Below are 21,514 nucleotides of genomic sequence, written 5' to 3' on the forward strand. Positions count from 1 at the left end.
CAAGGTACAAAATGTGAAAAAAGACCCAAGGATAGAATTTTTGTTTAAATCTTTAGAGCTATAATTAGAGCTGGAAATGACTTAGAAATTATCTAGACCAACTCTCTTACTTCACAGATGAAGAAGTGTGTACTTTGGAGGTAAATTCTGTGTGTATGTGTGTGTATATATATATATACATTATATATTATATATGTATGTATATTCACATGTGTGTATGAAATATATAAACATATTTAGAAAGAGAATAAATGTCTTCCTAAATCTATCCATCTAAATATTTAAAATATAATATATAAATATATTTATAGAGAGAATCAATTCTTTCATATATACATCAAGGTTGGGGGAGGAGCAGATATGAACTGAGCAGCAGACTTCTTAAAGTGGTATTCCTAAGAATGCTCCATCCTTCATAAACTTAGAACCACATGATTACACCCCCCAAAGCAACAACAACAACAAAAAAAACCACTTGTATCCTCATCAAGTGATCTTTCTGGTTCACATTATTCAAATGCAAAGGGAGAAATTATTAATAAGAAGAAAAAATAAATATTGTCCAGATATTCAATGCCTGAAAATGCCATCTGAAATGCCTAGCCTAACAGAAGAAGGAAGTGGGGTGGTTCCCCAGAACCCAGACCACAGAGTTTAGGGTACTGCTATCAAAAGATGGACAGTAGGGGGCAGGTGAGGACAAAGACAGCCAATGTTCTGCACACCCACTGGCCAGCCTTCCCTTCCTGTGAAACACGTTTGTAAATGAAACATTTTCATCTGCCTAACCGAAGTATAATTAGAAAAGTAAATCAGTTTGCGTCATCATATATGAGGTTTCATCCCAGTGTAAAAATAACTAAACTTTGAAGTTGTGTCCTTTAATCACCATTAATGTAGCTCAGAGGTCAGCAGACTGCAGCCCTCCGGCCAAAGCAGCTGATCTGTTTTTACAGAACAAGTTTGATGGAAATAGCCACAACTGCCCGGTTACAGATTGTTTATGGCAGCTTTTGCTCCAAAACGGCAGGGCTGAGTAATTGCAACAGAGACAGAGCCCACATGGCTTGCAGTGCCTCAAATATTTCATATCTGGCCCTTTCCAGCTAGTCTGCCCAGCCCTGTTGTTGATATTGGAGGATGAGCCCTTTTCCGGAATGGGTGAAGCTGGCATGTGCTTCCGCTTCCGGTGATGGATTCAGCAGGGGTCCGTCCAGGGAGGACGGCAGTGGAATGAGTGTCACCACCTCGCCTGCCTCCCTCCGTCCCGGGGCTCTGCTCCCGCCATCCTTAACCCTTTGCTCTCTGTCCTTTGCCAGACTCCGACCTGAGCATGCGCACACTGAGCACGCCCAGCCCAGCCCTGATATGTCCACCGAACCTGCCGGGATTTCAGAATGGAAGGGGCTCGTCCACCTCCTCGTCCTCCATCACCGGGGAGACGGTGGCCATGGTCCACTCCCCGCCCCCGACCCGCCTCACCCACCCGCTCATCCGGCTGGCCTCCAGACCGCAGAAGGAGCAGGCCAGCATCGAGCGCCTGCCGGACCACGCCCTGGTGCAGGTCTTCTCCTTCCTGCCCACCAACCAGCTGTGCCGCTGCGCCCGCGTGTGCCGCCGCTGGTACAACCTGGCCTGGGACCCGCGGCTCTGGAGGACTATCCGCCTGACGGGCGAGACCATCAACGTGGACCGCGCCCTCAAGGTGCTGACCCGCAGGCTCTGCCAGGACACACCCAACGTCTGCCTCATGCTGGAAACCGTCAGTGTCAGTGGCTGCAGGCGGCTCACGGACCGAGGTCTTTACACCATTGCCCAGTGCTGCCCGGAGCTGAGGCGGCTGGAAGTCTCCGGCTGTTACAATATCTCCAACGAGGCGGTCTTCGACGTGGTGTCCCTCTGTCCCAACCTGGAGCACCTGGATGTGTCAGGTACGTGGCAACTGACCTATCAGTGGGCCCCTCCCAGTGCACCATCCCAAAGCAGCAGAGGACATGGTCACCTGGGAAGGGGCCCCTCTGTGAAAGCCATCAGAGATGATGGTAAGGAGGCAGACTCTTCTTCCTGAAATACTGTCTTTATGGAATCAGGACCCTGGGGGCCAGCCGTATCCTCTTCATCAAATAATGTCAATTTCTTAGAGGAACTGGAGGCACCTTTTGTCCAGCAGTTCATTATTATGACTTTGAAATGCGTCTTTCCTCCCCAAAATACTCAAAGTCATTTCAGAGCAACCGTAGATAATGGGGACTAAATATCTCATCGCAGATTAATAGGAACCAACTATCTAACTCAAACGCAAGTAGTTTAGAAAAACCACCCTGACGTCCACTGGTTGTGGTTCCCTGGAGCCTGAGAGCTGTGTCCAGCTGATTCTGTGCTGCGGGCTGTGCTCATGATTGTTTGCAGACACTGGGGAAAATCCATCCTGGCCAGCGGGCTCCTCATGTTTCACCCTCCTCTCCTCACCCTTGGATAGATATTGCATCTCTTCTCGACAAAATTCTCAGTTACAGGGTGCAAGGGTAGGGCCCGAGGAGTGGAGCCTTCGGTTCTTTTTAAAAATGAAGGAAATCCCAGCATGGCTGCTTTGCTTGCAAAGCTCTCTCAGGCAGGAAGAATTAAAACCCAGACTCACACTCAGGCGCCAGACGTAGATCCAGCCGGACTAACAGCCTTTCTTTATCTCATCCACTGCCCAGTCGAAAGATGAACGTTTGAGGGGCTGAAATGTGTAAGATGCATCAGGGAGTTAAAGAAATGAACAGCGTGAGCCACCGCCTCAGGGACTGTTGCCGGGCTGGGGGGACGGGGTGGGGTGGGGGAGAAGTAAAAACCACTGTGACAAGCGAATAAACAAAATTTGCGATTTACAAGCATCTGAGGTAAATGATACCCTCCCACCAAACCCGAGGTAAAAGTCAGCTCTCTGAGCTCACTCTCTCTTTTGAAAACCGACATCTGAAAACATTTCAGACGGCAGTCAATTATTTTTCGCAGATTCGTTCCCCCGCTGGAAAGCAGCTCTCCGCTCCCCTTGTTCAGCTGGCTTCCGGACAAAACCGTCGTAACCGTTTGTTCGGTTAGTCTTGAGCAGCTGCTGGCGTCGAGAAGCAGGAACCGAAGAGGTTTTTCTTACATTTTTCCCCCCCAAGGAATTCTGGAAAGAGAAAGCATTGTGATGTGGTGGAAACTAGTTTCAAAACTTGTGATCTGAGACAATTCACAGCTTTCTCTAGATGTGTTTCCTCTTCACTTAAAAAAAAAAAAAAAAAAAAGGTGGGAGGGGGGCTAAGGGATTTGACTCTTTAACACTCTAAGATTTCTGAACCTTGAGGGCCTCATTTATAAACACCTCGTTTTCTTTTACTTTCTCAGATTAGGAAATGACTCAGTTTTGGGCTCCCCATACACCCCCAGTACAGGCTGCAAGTAACTGTGTTCTCTCTTTGGAGTCTTTTTGACATTCAGAAATGCAGAAATGACTTTGGCTGGTTGGGAGTGGAAGTTTCTGGGCTTCTAGCCTGAGTGAGTGGATCCTGCCTGACCCCTTTGCTAACCATTGTGTAAACCTTCATGCCCATGCTCTCCATCTGCCTGACCCGTTGCAGGATCTTCCTCACACGTCCCCCGATGACCCCCTGCGATCTGTGTACATAGAGTCTGTCCACGGGGGAATCAGACTCACCAAGAGCATAGAATTCCAGGTGTTGGCAGGACCAGGGTGGGGCTATTCGTGTAGATGAACTTGAAAGACGCAACAGGCCATAAGGATGGGTCTGTGTCACCACCTCTGAGTGGTGCCCTCCAGCTCTGAGGGAATCTGGAAATTGCTGTGGTTTCACCTATGCCTTGTTCCCCTTGGTTCTCACACCTTCTCGATGGCAATAAACTTGACTTTGGCAATAAACTTGACTTTGGAAGACTCCTCTCTGGTCTGGAGCTTAATTCTCCCAGAGGACATGAGACTGCCCCTCCCATCCTTAACAAGCCCAGCTTGAAAGTTATCTTTTCAAGTCATTGAAAGTTAGTGTAATTAGCCCTAGTGTTTTTTCATTATCACATATTACCTTTTATTAATGATTAGTCAGGGTTCTCTAAATATATATATATATATGTATAATATATATATATATATATATGAATTGGCTCGCACAGTGATGGCGTCTGAGAAGTCCCACAGTTTGCGATCTGCGAGCTGAGACCCAGGAAAACCCGTTATGCAGTTCAGTCTGAGTCTAAAAGCCTGAGAACCACAGTTGCCGATGGTGTTGGTCTGAGTCCAAAGGCAGGAGAAAAGCAATGTGCCAGCTCAGTCAGACAGAGAGAGAGAATTCTCTGTTCTACCCTTTTGTTCTATTCAGACCCTCAGCAGATTGCATAATGTCCAGCCACATTGGGGACAGCAGTCTGCTTGACTGGGTCTCCTGGTTCAAATGTTAATCTTATCCAGAAACACATTCACAGGCACACCCAGAAATAAGATTTAGCCAAATATCTTGGTACCTCGACATTTAGTCAAGATGGCACATGACATTAGCCATGACAATATCACCTTTAAACAGCAATGGAATATATTAAAACCAACCAATTTTCAAAGTACAAAATCTGACAATTACTACAAGTGAAATGGCTCCAAAAGGGCCCTCTGTAATTGGAGGCCTGGGAGTCCTCCTTACTTCTCTTCCTGATCTTCTATATCCCACCAGTCGAATCCTGTCCAGGTGATTCTACTCCCCTCGAACCTTCGGTCCATCCCCTCTCCTCCACCTGCCTGCCTGGGTGCATGCTTCCTGAACCATCCTTACACCCGTCTCAACCCCGTCAACCGGCCCTCCACACAACCAACCTCCAGAGGAATGTTTTCAACCTACAAGTCTAACCGTTCATTTTCCTGCATAAAATCTCCAATTCCTCCTCATGGCATAGAGAAAGAAGTTCCTCCGCAGAGCATATATGGCCCTTCATGAGCTGCTCTTTCTAGGTTCAAATCTCACCCTTTTCCTACGTAACCTCAGTGCTCCCTTCTTCGGAATCGGTTGCATTTCCCAAACACATCATGTCTGTGCACACTGTGATGCATGAGCGGTTCTTTGGCCTGCATGCCATCCCCTCCTCTGTCCATTGCCCCTCCCCAACAAACCTCTCGATGGATTTCTCATTGCTCAAGCCCCAGTCCAAGCGTCCCCTAAGTAAAGCCTTTCCTGCCTGACCCCTAGTAAGCTGAGGATTTCCTCCCAGTTGTCCCAGTACAGGCAGGTAGAGAGTTGCTGGGTTCTGCAACTGGGTACTTGTATATTCCTGGATTCCTTTCTCTCACCCATTCTCAGCTTTTAAGGGCAGAAATGAGGCATATTTTGTCTCTATACTTAATGATATTGTAATTAAATGAACAGAGGAGTGTCAACACCCTAAACAGTCCTCTTGATCTCTAAAAGTTTCAAACAAAGTTGTCATTGGTTAATACTCCAAACAAGCATTTAGGAAGCTGTAGTGCAGTGACTAAATCATGCTCATAGGTAAAAATGGGTTGGTTGGGAGCATTAAATGAGTTAATTCAGGTTAAGTCCTCACATGTGTGCTCTGCTGAAAACCATGTAGTAAGCATTCAATAAATCATGATGGCTGTTATCGTTTTGGGACTGTCATTGTTGTTAACATGCTTGGAAGACTGTAGCTGGTCTTCGTGGACTTGATCCTTTTATATCCCAGAGAAGGTAGAGATATCACCCCAAAAATAAGAGGAAGTGGTAATGAAGTGAAAGCTGAACCAAACCTGGAATTAATTGAAGAAACCCATACATTTGTTCAACCGTTACTATCCATCCCCTGTTGAGTAATATCCACACTCCTTACCCTGAGTGTCAAGGCAGGACCCCCAGCTGTGACCCGAATGGACCACTCCTGTCTTAGTTTCCATGAAAATCCTTTGTGTTCCACCCGATAAACTCACCCTGCCCCCTCACCCGCCATGCTTGCTTGTCTCTTGAATTTGCGTGTGTTATTACCTTACACCAGCTGGGCTCTGCATTTGTGTATCTAAATTGTTTCTCTCTTCTAAGAATCCCCATAGAGATATAACCACTTTCAAGACTTCTGATTCCCCAGTGTCTAAATATTCATTTCATGCTGACATATCTACCGTAAAGCTCTCATATAATTCATCAGTTGCTTGCTACGTCCTAGTCATTTGTTACCATCCCTGCCAAAGCTGAAGCCTTAGATCAGGACCCGGTTTCCCTAGCCTGGCTGTACAAGCCGTAGACTCTCACTGGGTCTGAGATGTCTCATCTTTAAAAAATGAAGGTTACACTGGATGGTTTCTAAGGCTCTCTCCATGTCTGTAATGTATGGATGCATGCCCTAGTCATAGAGATTACCTGCTGAGCCATGGAGCAGTTTTTGTTTTTTTTTTTTTCCAATCCAAACGTAGCAAATCTGCAAGAATTAAGGCTAAAGCTGACGTTAAAAATTACTGATCTAAAATAATACAAGCCTATCAAAATTGTGTCTTTACTAAAACTGAGCTAAGTTAGTATTTCATTAAATTTGGGGCTCAGTTTGAAAAACCAGGCAAATATTTCCCTGGACCAAATACAATATCCTCCCCAGAGCACAACAGATTTTACTAGATTTTTTTTTTTTAGGAAACTGGAACTAAGAGTTTAGGAACAGAGGTGGTCATATGATCTTGAAAAACAAAGTGCCTTTACAGGCATCACAGATGGGCAACCTCTGCTGTGAACGTACACAATTCAGCATAAAGCAAGATTACAGTCAGTGTAAAGAAAGAAACTCAAAACAAAGGACTATTTCAAAGCTACAAAGCCTTCTGCAAAGCCACGGAGCTCACTAGAGCAGTGTGGGCCGCGTCTGACAAGTCAAATCTCTGTTCTCCAGTGTCGAAGTTTATGCTTTACTCCTTCCTGAAATTCTTTGACTTGGTAGCACATGGCTTTTGAACCTCATTATTCCCAGGACCTGAATTTTATAGGAGTTTCCTGGGCAGCCTGCCAGGAGTGGGAGGACAGTCCCCGTGAGCACTGTCATGTGGTTGCTTCGAAGCCTTAGCTATGATGTGATGAGCTGAGGCACGGAGCCGCCGGAGGTGAGGCACCTGGATTTAGAGCTGCCAGAGGGATTCGAGGAAGAGCAGAGATAAAATGAAAACTATATATGCAGTCTATGTAGTAGGATGAAATATATGCATACATATACCTTTATTTTATAATGTATATTACCTATGCATATTATTCATTTATATTCATATACTAAAAGTATCCTGTGCATATTTTAACTAGTAATATATAGTCAACTGAAATATACAATGAAGTGAGGGTTTCATGTGTCACATAAAATGTATTATAATTATATAGTATATAGTATAAACATATCCATGTAAAATGTATGTATGCACATATTCTTCGGGAAATGGGGCTAGAAACAATGTTAAGAGAGGCATCTAAAGATCTCTTCCTGGGCATTAATTTCCTTATCCATAGAATGGATTGTTTTAAGAATCAGGTAAAGAAATATTTCTAAAAGCACTTTGTAAACATCATAATACAACATAAATAAAAGGTATTATAATAAGCTATAAAGAAGGCAGTCGGTTTTTCAATGGAGATGTACATCACCCACAGCCCACGTCCTGAGGACATGTCCATGTTGGACGTTGGGTTATTCCACCGCGTCTTCCTATAAAACACTGTGCACTCTGTAATTCATTCATTCATTCATTCAACAGGTACTTAGCACCAGCTGTGAACCCAGTAGAGGGGATTCAGCAATGAACAGAGAGGCATCCCTTTTCTAGAAAGCTTACGTTCCAGAGTGAGGACAGCAAATCCATAAGTGAATACATAAATGGATAATGCCACAGGCTGATAAAGTGTGCTGAAAATAAACAGGAGTCTGGCAGCGGTACTAATTTATACAGGGTGATTAGGGAAGAATTGTCCAATAAAGGCATGTTTGCTCAGAGACCTCAGAAGGTAGGGGTGGCTCATGGCACTATCCAGGGAAGCCCTGTCCAGTGCCCAGGCGCTGAGGCAGGAGGGCACCTGAGTTGTCTGGGAGGTCAGTGGGGTTGGAAGAGGGGTAAGAGAGAAGATCAGAGGTCACAGGGCTGCAGGTCCTTAGAGGGTTAGACTTTAGATGTTACGCATGGAGTGAGATGGGTGCCATCTGAAGGCTTTGAGCATAACTGGAGTTCTGTTTTCCAGCATCTCTCTGGCAGCTGAGAGGAGAATAGAGTGCAGGGCAGGGAAACTGGTGGAGAGGCTAGAGGAATAATCCCGATGACACAGTTGTTCCTCCTTGACCAAAGAGGGTTGAAATGAATCCCTAAATGGTCACCTTGTTGGACTAATAACTACATATATTTCTGATCCTTTTCAAAGTACGTCGGTATCCATTATCTCCTTGCATCCTGTTATACCTCCAGAGCGCAGGCATGACAGCTGCTCGTTCCCATTTCAGAGGAAAGGCTTGACACTAGAAAATTTAAGCCTTCAGCCTGAGGTCATAAAAAGTGGAGCTGAACCACCGGCTTGGGACTGCCAAGCCAGTGCTCTTTCTGCCAAACCCAGGTCATGGCCAAGCCTTCTATCTCATATCTCACTGCTTTGGACCACAGAGCTACCAGACCATTGTAGGGTAAGAGCTGGCTTTTACTGAGCTTCTGGAACTTTCCAGGGCCAAGGCAGGATATTTACACACATTGTCTCATTTCTCCCTTCACAGCTGCCTTTCAGGGAAGGTGATCACCCTTATTTTCAGACAAAGGAAGTACTCAGAACGATTGATGTGCCCAGTGTCAGGCAGCTAGTGATGGATCTGGACTTGGAACCATTGTCTTTCTGATTCTAAAGCCCCCAAGCCTCCTAAACCCAAAGCAGTTAAATGATGAACGCAAAAACCTCAACCTTGCTTTCTGTATTGTAGGGGCCGAGAAGGGAAGGGGTAACATAGGGACCCGAACCCGGAGAGGGGTAGGAATCCGTAAAGGCGAGCCCCACCATCCCCACCCCCATCCTCGGAGGTCGCTCTGAGCGTGTGTTCTGTCTCTTTATGCAGGGTGCTCCAAAGTGACCTGCATCAGCTTGACCCGGGAGGCCTCCATTAAACTGTCCCCCTTGCATGGCAAACAGATTTCCATCCGCTACCTGGACATGACGGACTGCTTCGTGCTGGAGGACGAAGGCCTGCACACCATCGCGGCTCACTGCACGCAGCTCACCCACCTGTACCTGCGCCGCTGCGTCCGCCTCACCGACGAGGGCCTGCGCTACCTGATGATCTACTGCACCTCCATCAAGGAGCTGAGCGTCAGCGACTGCCGCTTCGTCAGCGACTTCGGCCTGCGCGAGATCGCCAAGCTGGAGTCCCGCCTGCGGTACCTCAGCATCGCGCACTGCGGCCGCGTCACCGACGTGGGCATCCGCTACGTGGCCAAGTACTGCAGCAAGCTGCGCTACCTCAACGCGAGGGGCTGCGAGGGCATCACGGACCACGGCGTGGAGTACCTCGCCAAGAACTGCACGAAACTCAAGTCCCTGGACATCGGCAAATGCCCTCTGGTCTCCGACACCGGCCTGGAGTGCCTGGCCCTGAATTGCTTCAATCTCAAGCGACTCAGCCTCAAGTCGTGCGAGAGCATCACCGGCCAGGGCTTGCAGATCGTGGCGGCCAACTGCTTCGATCTCCAGATGCTGAACGTCCAGGACTGCGAGGTGTCCGTGGAGGCCCTGCGGTTTGTGAAACGCCACTGCAAGCGCTGCGTCATCGAGCACACCAACCCTGCCTTCTTCTGAACGGACAGCTTCCTCCGGCCGCCGCTGTTTCCCTACGAACCTGAACAGAACAAAATGGTTTTTTTGTTTTGTTTTTTTTTAAAGCAGCATATGTAAGCACCGACACCCACTCATAACAGCTCTCTCCCCCAGGAAGGTTCTTAAGAATCTGCTTTTTTTTTTTTTTTTCTCCCCCTAATTTCTCATGGGCAGCAGAGGTCAAGGTGGGGGTGGGAGGACACATTTCTGTTACAGTAAACGGTTTTGGGGGTCAGGTCATTGTAGGCAGTTTCTCTTCTCAAAAAGATGTACCTCAGAAAGCTTACTGCAGCATCTTTAGAAACGCCCCTTTTTCTCTCTGTCTCTCTCCTCCTTCCCCAGGGTTCTGCACCCTGACCCCTCGCAGAGCACCCCTCCGTCTCCAACAGCAGCAAGTCATCAGAATGATAATGCTCTCCAGACCGCCTTCTCTTTAAACTACCTGATTGGCCTAATCCACACTTCAGCCCCACACCCAAGCAAATTCTTGTTAAATAAATGTCACAGCCACCTGGTATTCACAAAGCACTTCCAAGCCTTTTTTAAAGAATCACTTGTGGCAGGCAGCATGGTGGAGGAAGAGACCTGCATCTCCCCTCCTCCAGCTCTGCCACTTACTAGCTGTGTGACTTTGGGCAAAGCACTTGACCTCTCTGGGCTTCTGCTTCCAGCACTGAATCGGAGGCCATCGTCTGATCTAATTGAGGATTAGCTTCATGCCCATTTCAGAGCTGAGGGAACAGAGATGTCAATAAAGAGAGACTTTTTGGCATAGAGCACAGGAGGCATCCTCTTCAGAGGCTATTGATTCTGCGGATGCTTTCAGAAGTGCCAACACCAGTGTCCTGTGTGTCCTTCACTCCAATCTGAGTTTGTTTTGGTGGGTGAGTCTCTTCTCCTGCCCCCACTAGATGGATGGTTTTAATACACAAATGCTGTCGGCATCACCCCAGCCCACATCATCGTGCGGAGGCAATAGAATTCCCAATCACAGCAAAACCCACATCCCTCAGTCAAAGTTGATCTTTTGGAGTTTTGTTTTTTGGTTTTTGGTTTTTGTTTTTTTCAAATAGAAGGAAAGACCCTTACAGTTTTTAATTAGCAAGTGAGGCCCAAGGGAACACATGTCCTCTAGGGCTTTCTTAATCCCTCTCACCGCACACGTGGCACATGAGCACATCTGCCCTGCAGCTGGCAGGAACAGATGCCTCGGTTCTTTGTCATTCAGATCACATTTCTACTTTTCTCACCTATTTATTTCTCTGTGAGTCCAAACTTCATCACATGAAGCCTGTTGGGGTTAAGTCGTCAGTGTTGCCTTGTGTGGCTTGCCACCTTGTGTGACTGCGTGTCCTCTGTCAAAGATGCAGAGCAGACTTCCAGGTAGTTTAAATATTGTTCCCTCAAAAGTGCCACATGAACGGAAGTGGGAACACATTGATAAGACTTAGGCGCTGGTCCAGGCCCTGGGAATAGAACATCAATATCACTGCCAAGGATGAGTTTTAAATGGCCCTGTTTGGATAGAAATCCATTTGCTAGCCTCATGCATGTAAAGTCAGGATGCCAGAAGAAACTCTATTGCTCGCGTTCATGAAATTTAATTGCCTTTTGTTAATAAGCCTGTGACCTCTCTTAAATTATTCTCTGGCAACACCCGTCCTTCATCACTGTTCAAACAGTTCATCCATTTCTGTCTCAAAGGATCCATCCACACCCAGAACCTCTGTTTCTCCAAGCCTAGCACGTGGAATTGGTTCCAGATCAAGCCTACGCCTCACTTAACAACTGCCCTCCCGCTGTTGGCGCCTTGCGTGCCTTTATCTTATGCTGGGAAGGAGAAGATAGGATGAAGTGGTATCACATGAAATATGCCTCCTCTCCAGTCAACTCCATCAGCAATCGAGAGGCGCAGTCAAGACCGTGTGTCATGAGGGAAAAGGAGTTGTTTGGCTGGGGAGGGTGCCTGGTCATACAGTTTAGAACCATGAAAGGGGTTGAAGGTAGCACTCCCTTGCTCTGTGACTTGTGATCCTGTCTAACAGCTCGGAATTTGAAACTCAGAAAGGATTATCCCTAACCCTTGGCCCTGGGACCTTCCAAGTGAACTGGTTTAATACTCCTAGAATGAAGGCAGAGATCCAAAATGGCTCTGGGAACCAGAGAAGTGGGGTGGGGGTCCTATTCCAAATATCTGTCTGTATCACCAGTCCCTGACCACATCATCTAAACTGTCTTCCAAACATGAGACGAAGCTGACTTGCACACTGTTGCCCAGCACACACTGTCTTTCCCAGTTTCTCCCTTTCCCCCGGTCTTCTCTTCATCCTTTCTGCTTCCCCTTGTCGTGTGAACCTGTGACAGAGGTTACTAGGGGAAACAGCTCAGCAGATTTTGAGAGACCAAGCAAAAAAGCCTCACTAGGAAATTTATCTGTTTTTAAACATTGCTTCCTTCCTGACTCTGCTAAATTGAATGCTCATTGTTTTTTTTGTTTGGTTTTTTTGTTTTTCTGTTTTAAATTCCAATGTTCAAATCACTGCGTGCTGTATGACTCTAGAAAGCCTTAATTTACTACCACCAAGAAATAAAGCAATATGTTGGTAATTAGGTTAAGCCTCCTTTAATATCCTGGCCAGAAGAGCATGGTGTTCAGATGGGGACATTCAACGAGTGAGAAAAACTTGCCTCATGTTGAGGTGGAGACCAAGTGTAGTCACTGCAGCTCTTGTCTCTTTAAGGTTGCGTCCATCGTTTTTTCATTTCCTTTAGCTCATTGTCTGTGGCTGAAAATTAGCAGGTAAGTGAAAAAATCATTACCCTCCCAGTTTAGTTCAGGTCTTCAATTCCCTAAGCTTACCTTGAAGCCAGGCATATTTTGGAATTTATAATTTTTCACATTTTAGGAAGTTATCTGTGGTATATTCTGCAACATCCCTAGTAGAGTCTGGGACAGCACCCTTAATCAAGCCTGTTAATTTTTCTACAGCAGTAGATATGAACAGTCACACTGCATAATATTATTATAGGCTATAAATAGCCTTGCATCTGTTTGGGTCAGGTTTTGTCACCAAATTAATCTGTGCCAAACCTAGTGAAAAAAACCTTTGATTTTTTTTAGAGCTTTCTAGATTTCAGAATTATAGATGAGTAACTGTAGACCTGAATATACTTCCCCTGGCACTGGTTATAAACATTGGAGAAATTTTCAAAATTATGCTGTACCATTGGTCTTTATAAATTTTTTTTAAGTCTTAAAACCTTAACATTTGGAAGGAGAATATAGCAAGTTGGTCTAAAGGGAAAATTTATCAGTCAGTTAGAAAAGGGGAAATACCAAATATCTCATTACCCAAACCTTAAGATCTGAGAAATCAATATGGCAGAAAGCAAGTCCTGATAGATGAATGGCAGACTTCATCTTTAGCAAGTAAAAAGGTTTTAGGCAATGAAGATTTTAAATGTAGTTGTTCTTATGCTTGCGCTCACCCTGTGTCAGCTATGTAATGACCCTCCCGTAAACCAATAAGACTGTTAGCTGCCTTGGAACATGAACTCGAGGCAGCCCTATGCAGTTCCTGTCAAGATCCCAGAATAAGGTTAGCAGTAAATAAAATGCATTTCCCCTTGAGGTTCATGATGTCTTATATTGACATTTGTTCAGAAAGTCTTTAAGAAGTTTGACATCCAAGAGTGCACAACATGAAACCAAAAAGTCGAGTATTTTCAAGGGGAAAAAACATGCAATGAAATTGCTTACCTTGTCTAAATTCTCACAGAAAAGTCAAAAAGTAGAGCATTTGTTCAATAGCTGGCAATCGTGATCAGTTCAGGGAGAAATTAATTTGCAGAAATGCTGAATAGACAGTAGAAGAGGGAGAGAGAAGATTTAAACACAACTTAAATATTGTGTGAAACTGTTCACACAGAAAATCTGTGAAACAAAATTGGTTTTCCTTTGGCGAGCTCTTGGTCAAATGGTTTCTTCTTTTTGATCCACACACCAGGACTAATGTTGCGGAAAGGAGAGGCGCAGGGGGACGGGGGGTGCCTGCCATCCATCATCTGTCTGCAGTGGGCACTGATGCCACCACTGAGACTTGCCTAAACACAGTGCCTGTCTGCCAAAGAGCAACTCAGGCATGTTTCACTGAGATGACCCCCAAGTGGGCAAAGTTGTTCACTCGAGGGAAGAAATGCTCTCATACACACTCAGACTGGGGACACCTAGCCAGGAGTGCATCCAAGATGTGATTATTCCTCCTTTTGTCCTTGAGTGCATCACTATCTCCTCAAGCCATGGGTCCGTTTTATAGACTCTTTTTTATTTTTTCCTCGCATGTCAACAGATCAACTTGCATTTAAAATCATGAAGATGAAGAGCATCTCCACTTGGGAGTTCGGTATGGCTCCACCCCTACCTGTCAACAGCACAGTTATGGCATCTCCAGCAGGGCTTTCCCAGGAAGTATCTACAGCTGGAATGCCAATAGCTGCATGGACTATCCAGGAAGGCTACGTTTAAGCTCTAAGTTGTTGCTCAGGGGTTGACCATCAACATCATCCAGCTGTCAAAGGATGGCTTTGAAAGATCATTAAAAAATAAAATTAAGAAAAACTGACTTAAATGTTTCCAAATCTGATCATTTCTATATTGAATATTTCTCCATGCAGCCACTCAGCTACTGAATTTTACACTGATGAGATCAGCATGTCTAAATTCTATCCTGGCCAATGTGATGATCAACATATGATGGAAACTGGATATTCCCATCATTCTTCACTAACAGTGAATTCTCAAGAAGTGACAATCATTTCTTCTGAAGGAGCAGACGGTACTCAGCTTCCCTCAACTCCTTTAACAAAAGTTTATTGACAAGGTACTATGATGAGTTCCAGGTGAATAAGATACAATATCCTTCCCCTAAAAGAACTCAGATTGAATAATTATAACAACATGCAATGAGTTGGAAGGTCAAGAAGGGGATATAAAAAAGAATGTGGCAACATTCTTTCATTCATGCATCAAATAATTATTTTTTAAGAACTTAGTATATGCCAGGCACTGTACTGGCACTGAGAGTCTTGCCCTGATGGAGTTTACCAAAGAATCGTTTTCTTCATTAATATGGAGAGAGGAATAAAGCTTAGGGACTTCGTTCAGGGAGAAGATCTTTGAGCTGGATTTTATAACTCAGACAAGGTGAACTTCACAAGCCATGATGCACTTGAACCTACGAAACAGCATACATGGAGCCCACTCGGGGACAAAATATTTGATCAGGTTGATGAAGCAATTTCTCTCTACCATAGATTAAGATTATCATAATATTAACTACACTAACCATAGGTTAACATTGTCATTGTCTTGAGTTAGTCATATGGAAATAGAAAGTTCTCTTTTGTTCTAATGTCGCCCCATAGGTTAATTCCTACATACGCATACACACTCTTTCTCACACACACATACACACACACAACATAATTTATAAAAAAAAAAAAAAAAAGGAAATATTTCCCAAAAATAACCCTGAAACATAATTTATTGGACAATCTCTAAGAAACATCAAAGCCGTCTGACTGTCCTCCCAAACAGTATATGCAACAACAAACGGTCCAAACACAGCCATATGCCAGCAAAGCGGCCATCATGACTTCTCCATTATTTAGCTCAGGGAGAGGGAGATAGCAGGTCCCTCCAGCAGTAATCCTTGGATCCTGCAGCAAAGATGGGTGCTCTTTGGTACCATTCTAATCATTAGGCACTTATGATGGGAACGGTCAAAATAACAAGTTTCTCAATGTACCATGACCTTTTATTAAAAACTTGTCTGTGTCAGTAATCTACAGAATACTGGATGGTCCAAGAAAGATTGATTGAGTAGCCATTAAAATTGTTGAGAAATGGATTTTACTTGTAAGTGCACTGAGGACGGGTTCTTTGAAACCTCAAATTTTATCAGGGTTGTGAATATGAAGTTATCTGCCCACAGTAACAATTAACTAAACAATGAAATCCATTAGAACGTGGAAGAGTGATAGGAACGCTTTTAATTCCTGATTCAGTGCAGTCAGAGGCAATAATCCTCCCGGTTTTTCAGAGCCCCCAAAGGTCTCCCAAAGTCTGAGTAGGCTTATTACGCCCATTTCCAGATGGACATGCAAAAGATAGAAGGAACGATTTCTAACGACAAAGATTAACCAGTAACTGGTGGTCCCTTTTTCTCTAATCTTCTACCAACCACTAATGAACACACAGTCACCTTCTATAAATAAAACTTTAAAAAAAAAAAGTCCAACTTTTACATCCTGAATGTATTCTTCACGGATGTTTATATTTAGAATTTAAACAAATGTATCATGGTCTTTCTCTTTTATGAGAAAGCAGATAAAGGAACAAAACTGTCCCAACTGATAAATGGCCTCCTTCATTTTATCTCAAAGCCTTTCTTTTGGAGATGGAGACCAAAACAGATACGATTACCTTTGTGTAATTTTACAGTTTTCATACTTTCCAGTACAAACTACACAAAGGCATTGAGTTTCAAACTGCAATTCCTCATTTTGCAATCCCACCCCCTAACAATGGAGAAACGTGAGAAATGTTAGGGTTTTTTTTCCTGCTCCTTTACCACTTAGTAAATCCCGTGAAGCGATCATTTTGCTGAACAGATCCTTGTCTTAGTAAAAGATGCGGGGAGGCAGAATTCCGACCATTTCTCTTGGTCTCATTAAAACCACACAGGCTGATATGGGATGTTGGACATAGTTGATCTAAATGAATGACGTCTGTGAAGCACAGGCTTTCCATGAGCTGGTTGGGCTATGAGACTCCAGCTGGGTCTCCTCTCTGTTCATAATTTTAAAACACTCAAAGAATAATGACCATGGACAGGCTGGAAGTTTGGAGACCAAGAGGCTGTGGATTTAAAGAAAAAAGAGAGGAAAAAAACCCTTCAAATAATGACCTCTCACTCATATAATGAAAACCAGTCTCCTCCGGATTTCCAAGCTGGCATTAATTCGCTGGTACCCTCACCTTGGAGCTCTCATGTGTGCAATGTTTCTTTTAAAAACAGCGCACACAGGAAAGCGACGGGAAACACAACCACTGCCACGAGAGGTCATTAGTCTCCGTGTAAAACTTGTGCATAATCCCACGTGCAGGGGGCAAGATAACCTTGAAGGTGATCCCATGCTGCGGTGTAAGGACTCTTTTCTTTTTCCAAGAAGAAAAGTCTCATGTTCTCAGGTGCTGAGGGTCTCTCTTTCTTTAACCTCCCTCACCCTAAATTCGTTGGCTTTGTGGCTTCAGGGCTCCAGTGTCTAATTCTTCACAGCCAATAGCTTGCTCTGGCCACGGAGCAAAGTGACCTTTCTTATCTGATGTTCTGATCAATGCCAAGTATTGCATCAGCAGCTCCACAGCGAAGTTCCCCTCCAGGGCTTGGGAACCCAATGTTCAACGTTAGGGGTTAGCTGGAATCCAAGAAAGGCTTTGGGAATATTTGGCTGAACGTCTCTTTTGGCTGAAACTAAAAACCACTTAGCTAATGCAACTTTTAGAACTTTTTCAAAGATTACTATTTCTTAATTCGAGTGAGAAGTTTTATGTACTTCTCTCCTTTTGTTTTGTACCGCCCGTTGAGTTCTCTGTGGCAAAGAATGAAATACCAATTCAGGCTTGAGTCTTGTATTTTATTATTATTATTTCATAATTTTTTTTTGGTTGCCTTAGGTGCATTTGGCCACTCTTGTATTGCACGCTGTCGACTGAAAAAAATGCACAACCTAAAAGTTGAGAATTGTGTTTTATTCAACGGACTCACTGAGGACTTAAGCCTGGGAGTCAGTCTCTCAGATAGCTCTAAGGGACTATTCCAGAGAGGTAAGGGAGGAGCCAGGATACATAGCAGTTTTTGCAAACAACAGCAACAAAAACAGGTAGTGGAAACATCAAAAGATTACTGTTAATTAAAAAACAGACATATGACATCTCAAGTTAATGAATTTAGCACTTTTCAATATATGGGAGGATGCAAGAGTCTGAGCTCATTAAAATCATTCCTCTGATACACATCTTAATTATCTAGGACCATATCCAGTTTTCTTTCTCCATCCTGGGTCCCCTCAGCGTATGCGGTCAAATGACTGCAATGGTTGATGGCTTGATGGCCACAACACCCTTTGTTTACTGATTTGGCAGGTGACATTTTTCCATCCACAGCACCATTTTCAGAAGACTTCCCTGGTGATTTCAGAACGGTCAATGGTGATTTCAAAGAACTTGTCAGACAACATTGCTAAGTGTGGCTAACTCAATGTCCAGCAGAAAACATTATTGCCAGAATGCTGGAGTAATTTGTCAGGGACACTGAACATTTTGGAGATGATCCTGGAAATGTAACAAGCCTGGAAGACCACAGAAGTATTCCACTCTATTCCTCAAAAGTGAATTCCAAACTGTATGCAGAGACTTAATAACCTCACAGTTATAAACTATAAGTTTAACAAATTTGGAGGGTTTGGGCTTTTTTTGTTCATTTTTGTCTTGTTTTGGGGGGTTTGTTTGTGGTTTTGGTGTGTTTGGGGGATTTTTGGTGTGTTTTATTTTGTTTTGTTTTTTTGCCAAACCTAAACCTTCCTGATCTATTTGTAAATGTTCACCCATCACTCATATAAGTTCCAACTCATTTCCCTGGATGGTCCTGCTTGTCTAGTGTTTACCATGATAAATTTTTCTCCTGTTAAGATCCAGGGCCCCTCGTGTAAATGATCAGTGACTATCAGCAAGCCTCTTGAAATGGTTACAAAACTACAGGTAAGCCCTTGCTAGATGTAGTTTTAAAGATTTCAAAAAGCCACTGAGAGAAATATGTCAAGGTTCTTTGTGACATTTTGTTTCCAGTAGACTGTCATAGGGACAAGGAGTTTGCAGATATCTTGTCTTATTTTTAATAATGTCTCAATATATCCTTTTTATGTGTCCCAGGAATAAACTAGAAATGCAATTAGCTAAATTTTTAAAACATTACGTTTCATTTTGGAAGTGTTCCAACTTCCGTTGAAAGGATTACAACTAGAAATTTCCCATTTCAATGCACCTTTGTCACAGGAACACCTGCTGGCCCTACTGCATTATATAAATAAGGAAAAAAAAAAAAAAACCTTTCTTTTCTGTTTGGGTGTAATGGGTGCAATGTACATGGATTACGTGGTAGAAGAGCCCTGGTCATCACTGACCATATTCCAAGATACCATTAGCATACAGATAAATTTAAGTCTGCTCCAAGTTAGCATCAAGTAGTTAACTTCAGTAGGATTTAGGCATATCTGAATACCTAATCCTTCAGAAAACTACTTTTAACCACCATCCTTCTGATTTAGCAGAATCAGAATAAAGAGTAGAAGTGTTTACAGGCCCTTTTCCCAACCTTCCTAACCTCCCCCCGCTACACTAATCTGAAAGCCGAGAGTCCTGCCAAGAGGCTCAAACCAAACGCAGTTAGCTCATTTATTCTCAATTTCTTTATTAACAATTTCCAAATGTCCCTGAATTTACTTTGTTCCAGCATTTGGGATGTCTCTACACTTTGTAAAGTAATTTCTTAATGTCTCCACTAGCATTTCTCTTAACTTTAGAAGTCAACGGTAGCAGAACTTCAGTATGGGCTTGCACTAAGATAGAGCCTCCTCCACAGACCCCAAAACAGCAAACACAGAAATATGGACCACCTTGGCCCCTGGCACGGATTACAGCTACAAAGGGAAAAAGTTGCCTTTAAGTTTTCATAACGTGCTCAGATCTGATCAAGTTAATTAATGATTAGATTAGGATTTAACAGTCCAGAATTTGCTTCCTGGTTCTGCCACTGATTTCTGCTAATGTCTGGAGGAATCGTTTAATTTCTATATTAGAAGCTATGACAACAACAGTGGTTAAGGGTCAAGCTTTTTGGAAGTATCAACATTGTTCATATTTTATATGGTGGGCTGGTTTCCATATAAAAAGATATATAGATGGATGGATGGATAGCTAGATACATATAGACTTATGTGTATGTTTGGTCAAGGAGTACCCAGCATTGATGCCATCTCATGAAAGTTCCTGGTGTTCCTGAAATTCTCATGTGCTCAGTGTTTTATTTAGCTTTATGAAACACATGAGCTTTGAGATCTAGAACAAAACAGCAATGGAGCCACATGTGTCAAAAATATTGAGTGCTGCGTCTGCCCTCAGTTTTTATCAAAATCACTGTAAATCCTGCCAGTCTGTCCAACTAAAAAGAGTGAAAGAATAGAGATATTCTACTGATGCTGGAATAAGGACAAGAAAGATGTCTGACTCAGCCAATAAAACTGAAACGCTGTAGGAGCAAGCCAAGGGGATAAATAACCCATCTGAATTAGGATGCAGACAGGACTTCATGGCTGAGATTTTTTTTCTCAGCTCTAGTTACTGGGACCAAAGATGAGGGTATTTACTGATGGCATCCCAAACTCTCCCCTTTGCCAAACACAATATTTTTTTCCAATGTGGTAGTGAAATGTGTCTTTTGTACTGATTTTTAGAATTCCCTAGCCAGGTATTTTTTTCTGGAAAAATATAGCGGGATGAATACCATTGATAATCAGAAGTGGCCAGGATTCTAGAGAAAGAATTTCCAAAGAATACAGCTACATTCGTGCATGTGCTGCCTCTTAGTGCCTTCTCTGGGACAGAACACTTAGATCTGACTATGGGAAGACATGGTTCAAGGGCGAGTGGAGGACGTGAAATATTCTAAAGATATCAAAGGAATACCTGGTCGTGTAGATCTTATGTTGCTACTGTTGCTTTATTTTTTAAGTGGCATATCTGGGTGTGTGGAGGGCACGAGGTGTGTGGAGGAATGGACAGGAAGTGGGGAAGGGGAAAGAGTCTCACGGCTCCACCTGTGCCGGGTTTTCTATTTGTATCCAGTCCTACTACGCCTTGGTTCCTCAGGAGCTGGGAAGTTGAAACTGTTCCGAACATTCAATCCAGTGCATGCTCTTCCATCAATAGCTTGCCGGAGACATAACAAAAAGCAAACATAATTCCTACCGTCAAGACACCTACCATCTAGTCGGGGAAGACCAAAATGCAAATGGCATTCTGACTGAAATCAACAAATATTTCCTGAAAGCTCATTAATGAAGGACCTTGTTTTAGGCACTGGTGACAATGCAGTGAACGAGGCAGACAAAAGTCCATGCTCTCGTGAAGTTTATATTCTAAAGCCAACCTGTCCAACAGGACTGTCCACAATGATGGAAATGTTCTGTATCTCTGCTGTCCCTTATGGCAGCCACTAGCCATGTGTGGCTGCTGAGTACTTGAAAGGTGCTTGTGTGAATGAAGAACTGATTCTAAAGTGTTATTTAATTTTAATTAATTTACCTTTAAACAGTCATGTGTGGCTAGTGGCTACCGTATTGTAGAAAGTAGTTCTACAGCAGCACTACCTAATTTGAATTCCAGCAATAATAAAACATTCTGTATCTGTGCTATTTCACAGGGTAGCCACTAGTTACGTGTGGTTTAGTGAGCATCTGAAATGTGGCTGTTGTGACTGAGGAACTGAATATTAAATTTCATTTAATTTTCATAAATTTCAACTTAAACGCACGTGGCTAGTGACTGCTGTCTCAGATAGCAC

At 43.7% G+C, this 21,514-nt stretch overlaps 1 protein-coding gene across 1 annotated transcript in view; it reads left to right on the forward strand.

Moving 5' to 3' along the window:
• FBXL7 (F-box and leucine rich repeat protein 7) overlaps positions 1–12,443 on the forward strand; it is a 385,298-nt gene extending 372,855 nt beyond the window's left edge. Inside the window, exons 3-4 of the mRNA XM_032470270.1 lie at positions 1,320–1,931; positions 9,079–12,443. Of these exons, the coding sequence (XP_032326161.1) occupies positions 1,320–1,931; positions 9,079–9,815 (1,349 nt within the window). The 3' untranslated portion in view covers positions 9,816–12,443. The remainder of the gene's footprint in view (positions 1–1,319; positions 1,932–9,078) is intronic.
• The last annotated feature ends 9,071 nt before the right edge of the window (positions 12,444–21,514 follow it).

This window comes from Camelus ferus, chromosome 3 (genome assembly GCF_009834535.1).
Source record: "Camelus ferus isolate YT-003-E chromosome 3, BCGSAC_Cfer_1.0, whole genome shotgun sequence".
Classification (NCBI taxonomy): Eukaryota; Metazoa; Chordata; class Mammalia; order Artiodactyla; family Camelidae; genus Camelus; species Camelus ferus.